We start from the raw sequence: 6140 nt of genomic DNA on the forward strand, positions 1-6140 counted from the left end.
TTCCAACCATAGCCATCAGTTGCGCACGATAAAATATGTTCAAATGGAATATCATTTAAGAATAAATAAGATTCAAACATTTTGAATATTGACAATCCTGTAGTATCCGTGACTAAAGATTTTGCAAATAATAACTCTTCTTGCAAAATAGAATCATCATCGAAATATCTTTATAAAAAGTATTTATAAAAAGTAATACCTTACATATGCCATCAAAATTGACTGATTATCAACGACAACTGATTCATCAAGTTGGACTGAAAACTTGCGTTCTCTGAGAAATAAAATTAAAGATTGTTCAATTTCATTAGAAATTTCATCAATTCTTCTTCGTATAGTGTCGTTGCTTAATGGAATAGTCTTCATAATATTTGAAGAATCTTTTTGTAAGATATCGTTTATAAATAAATTTAAACAAGGACGGATGACATTTTCTGCAATCGAATGGGCATTACCTATAAATTAAAATAATAATGCAACCAGTTTTTGCGATTATCTCTGCAACTTTATATGAATAAGATAATCCAGAGACATTTTGAGATATTGACGGTAAGGTGTTTTTATTTTCAAAATTCTTTTTTAATTCTAGAAAATCGCCCACCGTTGAGAACCACTGAGGTATACAACGAATGCCGAATCATCCTCCTTCCATTGGAATCACCTCCTTAATTTTCCGAACACAACAAAGTAAATAACTACAAGTTAATTAATAAAAGCTTCATGGGCGGGAAGCTGTGGTTTTTTGATTCCTTCGAACGGTTTACACGCATTGTCCTGTAGGAGGAGTGCTGGCCGATTTCCCCGCCACGTCCTCCTCAATGAAGTGGTGAAAAGGGCTTTGGATTCTGCGGGATTCCCATCGACCCTTGAACCTATTGGGCTCTGCCGCAGTGACGGAAAGCGTCCTGACGGGATGACTATATTCCCCTTTAGAGGAGGAAGGTCTCTTGTTTGGGATGTAACTTGCGTCGACTCCTTTTCAGATACTGTGCCACAGGAACAGCCAGTACACCAGGCTACGCATGTGCGCTGGCAGAAGAAAGGAAGTTGACGAAGTACGCTGTGCTTCCGAACGTCGTTGAGTTTGTCCCCCTAGCCTTTGAGACCTCCGGTGTGGTTGGAAAGAAGGTAGAAAATCTGTTACGGGTTGTGGGAGGAAGAATCTCACAGAATACAAATGACCGGAGGGAGACGAGCTGGCTTTTCAGCGCATCTCGGTTGCAATCTTCGCGGGAACTGCCTCTCTATCGCAGTGCTTCGTCGTCGGACTAACCTCAAGTCACGACATTATTCTCTATTAATTATATGTACAAATTAAAAAAAAAGGTACATATGTAGTAGTTGGCGGCCACTTTTTAGCGAATTTTAAAAAAACTATATTTTTTTGGTGAATAATTACCTTTTTAAATAATATTACTATAAAAAAATTAATTATTTTTATACAAAATTATTAATTATTTTTTTTATTTTAGTTTTGATTCTGGGGGACAATGTAAGGCAATGCACTCCATGATTGTTTCAAATTCTTTCTTTTGGCTGTCTGTCGCCAAATGAACTCCGTAAAAAACTATTAAGGTGTTGTCTGACTGTTCCCCTTTGTTTTCTATTACGCCATTTGGCGCTACTCCACATTCTAAGGAATAATTATATAATTGGAAACCTTTCAATATGTTGGGTGTGTGCACCCGTAGTGGATCAACAAAACAATATCTGTGATTCACTTGCAGGTGCTGATATCCTGCATCCTGAAGATCTTTGTTGAATAACCCTTCCAGCAGTCTGATATGAGAATGGTGCCTTCTTCTACATTCTCAAGAATAGCCTTCGTAAGGGTCTTCATTGTTCTGTCAGGTATTGCTTCTAAGAAGCATTGGTTCGTTTCTCTGCAGATTCCGCCGAAACCCATTGCTCAGGCAACATTCTGCCTCTGTTGTATTTCCTTTTGAAAAATGACTTTCGTCAATTTCCACAATCATTCCTTCACCGCCTATTATATTATAAATTTACGCACACCTATTTTGGATCTCTGACGAGATGTCAATGATAGCATGCAAATTTCACGCATGTACATTGACCAGTCCACGGTTGTATGTGAAGCCCAACCAAGATTTTCCATGCATATCTCCATAGAAGATATATTTTTGCCCACAGGTAGACAAACCGGATTATATCTTCGAATGGTACTTTGGTTCCTGCTAACCACGTTCCTGTTGAGTTTTAATGATATAAATACCAGTTTTTAGACTCGATTTACTTCGACAGCCCCTTCTGTAGCAATTCCAAGCCGGAGAGCGCCAATGTTTAAAGTATTTGGTGTCCGTTGCGACACACTTTTTTTTGGGATGATTCCTCTGGATTGCATGAAATTGATAGCTTCTGACATATTTGTGGGTAGATTGAATAGATTGACCTCACTTCTCATTTAAATTAAAGTAGCGTGGGATTTTATTATTTTTATATTGTATTATTTTAATTATATATTTTTTTAACTAAAAAAAATATAGTTTTTTTAAAATTCGCTAAAAAGTGGCCGCCAACTACTACATAGTACAAAAAAAAATTCTAGAAAAAAGTCTGGCTTTTTTCCAATTGAATTATGATGTTTTCGCTTTAAATGTTCAATCAAACGAGACGGTTTCATTGCCTCATTCGAAAAAATTGTACCACATTGAAGACAAAGTGGTTTATTAGGATCTTGAGGATCTTTAATAAATCCAAGAGAAATATATTCATCTTTATACATTCTGACTTTTTTTGAACACGACCCATAAAGATAACTAGAAATCACGCTTAGAAATTTAAATAAAATATAATAAAAATATCATATTATTAATAAATATTATTAGACTCGATTATACATCTTTATTTTTTCAAAGATTATCGACTTCTAACATAAGATTTTAATTTTTCAAATATTAGCAATCAGCCATCGCCCCCCTGGCAGAAAAAATCGCTCCCCTACCAACAAAAATCGCCCCTAGGGGGCGAATCGCCCACCGTTAAGAACCACTGAGGTATACAACGAATGCCGAATCATCCTCCTTCCATTGGAATCACCTCCTTAATTTTCCGAACACAACAAAGTAAATAACTACAAGTTAATTAATAAAAGCTTCATGGGCGGGAAGCCGACGCGATCAAGAAAGAATTAGAGCGTACTATCGCAAGGGATATCCGCTCGAAAAACCATCTCGATTCGCGGGCGTCGCCTGTGATAGCGGACATGCGGGACCCGATCTCCTGAACGAAGCTGATTGCCTTACTGCCCAAGGAACCGGAAGTCTCAACCGCGAATGGAAGGAATTGGAACTTCTCCGTAAGTGAGGAGTACTTCCGCATCTTTTTGCATTCCGCGGTTGTGACAATGGATCCAGGAGCGGATGCGGACATCAGCAGGTTCTGAGGCGAGAAAGAGTCCACACACGTGGCATCCCAGGTGAGAGGCTTCTCCCTGTTGAAGGGAAACACAGTGATCCCGTCAGGCCTTTTTCCGTCCCCCCGATCGATCCCAGAGGGTTCAAGCAGGGAGAATCGATCCCTCCTTAATTAGTTTTTCTTTACATTATATTTCTATGATAATACTAATAATAATAAAAAATTGAAAAGAGGAGAGAAGCCAAGGACCGTGTTTACATTACCTTTCTACTTGATGCACTCGCAGTTCACACAATACTTAGTACGACAACGAAAGTGTTAGAATAAAAGTCAGAAAACAACACTGAAGGCAATTCCGACCATGACCGTCACTGTGAGCATAAAATAGATCCATTCAGCGATTATGGAATAGAATGCAAAGTTATACAATTCTCCGTTGCAATACTTCGGGTTCGTGGGGACTCCGTCTATAAATCTCTCAGCGCTCTTGACGTAGTCGTTTTTTATTGAGAAAATCCAAATGTTTCCGAGGATGAGCCAGGTGAAGCAGGTGATTAAAAATGCCACAATAAACATCTGACGATATTTATTCTTTATCTTCCCTTTCCTCGTCAGCTTTCCCGCAAACTCCTGTCCTCCGTCAAGGAATATGTAGAGCCATAGGACCAGCCCCAAGATGCCTTGAACGAATAAATACGTGGGGATTCGGGGCTGTCTTGGGCAAGAATGGCTCATTGTGGATGCGTAGGCATATTCGGCGATGCGGAGACCAAAGTTGGTGACACTGATTATGACAAAGGCCGCATTCAAGACAAGGGGCATTTGTGACTATCCTCACTTGGAAATGCTGACTGAATACGCGGATGATTTCATTATGAACGCTCGGAAAGAATGCTATCGATTGTTGTGGCTTTGGCCTCAGTTTTACGAAGCCTCCCATTTCTACCCATTGCCGCTCATTATCCCCCACTGTTCAAATAATAATGATCATAAATAAAGTAAAAGAAGATTCGGAGAGGATTGTTTGACTGTTCTCACTTCCAATGATCAAGCAATGTCTTCCCCAAAATGAAGGCCGTGGTGATATTTCCTGCGAGTCCAGAGATTTTGAATGCATAATTTTGAAACCTCCAATAGTCCATGATTTACAATCGTCTTGGAGTTATTTCCTGTAGGCAATTGATTTCAAAGGGTTTCAGGAGTCATCCAGTCCCTACATAAAACAACACAGAGTGGTATTTTGGAGTCAGCGAATGATTCCAACCACAGTAGAACGAGATAAAACCGCATTTAAAGTAAATTTGACTAATTCCCTGTGATTTTTATTGCTTTTTGAGGTAAAGAAATGAGAGAAGACTAAGTATATTCTAACGAGTAATTTCTTAATGGAAGAAATCAGTTAAGGCATTTTAGTAAGAATCAAGATCACAGAAATGAAAACCGTAAAAATATTCTTTTTGCAGAGAGAATAGACTGACCGATTCAGTTTCCCCGTGTCAGATCTCTATCCGACAATGAGATGAGAACTTGGCCGTTCTTTCACGACTTGAAGATAAATTCAATAGAGCCCACTCTGAACTTTAATTGCTCTATAAAAATGCGTCATTTATTTTGCGTTTATGACATATAGTACACCGAACAACATTATGGCGGAGAAATATACACACCAATTCCTACTTTCCCGCATACAAGTTTTTGAATGTCCGATCACCCACGTGGTCCATTCGTAGGTAAATTTTAAATGGAAAGTCCTATTTTACCCAACAATAATCCAGTCAGAAAATCAAATTTGACACAGCTTTTAAAAATTTTTTCGAGATATTGTATATATAGCTTCCATAGACCCCGAAATATCCGGAATACACAAAGTTTAAATTTTATTTCGGTTAAACAATGATTTATAATGGCAAGAACTGTTTTTCTGAGGCCAAATAGTTCGTGGATTTAAAATCTGGTCAAATTCAAGAAAATTAAATCGATTTGATCAATTAGACAGGCAATCGCCAAAATACACGAACCTGAAAAGCACAATTTAGAAAATCAGTTCTTTATCAGATAAGCAACAAATGACTAGGATGATATATTTTCTTGACAAATTTACCACATTAAATAGCTTGGCAATCAAAGTGATTCCTAATATCCGGTTTTCAACGATTTTAGTTTTCAGTGATGTAAACGCGTGAAGCGACAATTGACATAAAAGAAATGCATATTGACAGAATAAGTTTACTTTCGACTGAGAATTCCAAAATTAATTTATGAATAAAATTATTATTTATATTTTAATAAATTTATAAAAAAACATTCCGTCTACCCAAAGGAATGCAGGGAAAAATATTATTTTATTTGGTTTATCTTGTTGTGGCGAGTGGTGTTTTCAAGATATGAAGACTCGATTCAAAGTAGTTGCTGTGGGGGATGGCGGCTGTGGGAAGACTAGCTTGCTCTCGAGTTTTAGTAACAACGTCTTTCCTGAAAATTACTTGCCAACCGTGTTCGAAACTTTTTTGAAAGTCTTTGATTATGAGAACGAGAGCTACGAAATAATGCTGTGGGACACTGCTGGACAGGAGGACTATGACCGGTTGAGACCACTTTCCTACCAGGACACGAATGTAATCCTCTGTTGCTTCGATATCACAGACGCCGATTCATTCAGCAATGTCACGGAAAAATGGATTCCTGAAGTTGATCCCAAAACTAATTTTGTAGGTGAGGGGTTTCTGTCCGAACATAAAAGTGATTCTTGTGGCCACGAAGAGTGA

The 6140-nt window shown here is 38.1% G+C and overlaps 2 protein-coding genes across 2 annotated transcripts; one reads left to right on the forward strand and one right to left on the reverse strand.

Annotated features, from left to right (window-relative positions):
- Positions 1–3705: 3705 nt before the first annotated feature.
- LOC118761072 (transmembrane protein 272-like) lies at positions 3706–4197 on the reverse strand. The gene has a single exon (XM_036498732.1). It carries the CDS (start codon positions 4195–4197, stop codon positions 3706–3708), a length of 492 nt encoding a protein of 163 aa, XP_036354625.1.
- A 1562-nt stretch (positions 4198–5759) lies between these two features.
- On the forward strand, positions 5760–6140 carry LOC115227753 (rho-related GTP-binding protein RhoB-like). The gene has a single exon (XM_029798496.1). It carries the CDS (start codon positions 5760–5762, stop codon positions 6138–6140), a length of 381 nt encoding a protein of 126 aa, XP_029654356.1.

The sequence above is a fragment of the Octopus sinensis genome, unplaced genomic scaffold (genome assembly GCF_006345805.1).
Source record: "Octopus sinensis unplaced genomic scaffold, ASM634580v1 Contig07101, whole genome shotgun sequence".
Lineage (NCBI taxonomy): Eukaryota > Metazoa > Mollusca > Cephalopoda > Octopoda > Octopodidae > Octopus > Octopus sinensis.

Bases quoted from the DNA above. Each gene is read 5' to 3' on its own strand.
- LOC118761072 (XM_036498732.1), bottom strand. From the start codon at position 4,197: ATGCCCCTTGTCTTGAATGCGGCCTTTGTCATAATCAGTGTCACCAAC.
- LOC115227753 (XM_029798496.1), top strand. From the start codon at position 5,760: ATGAAGACTCGATTCAAAGTAGTTGCTGTGGGGGATGGCGGCTGTGGG.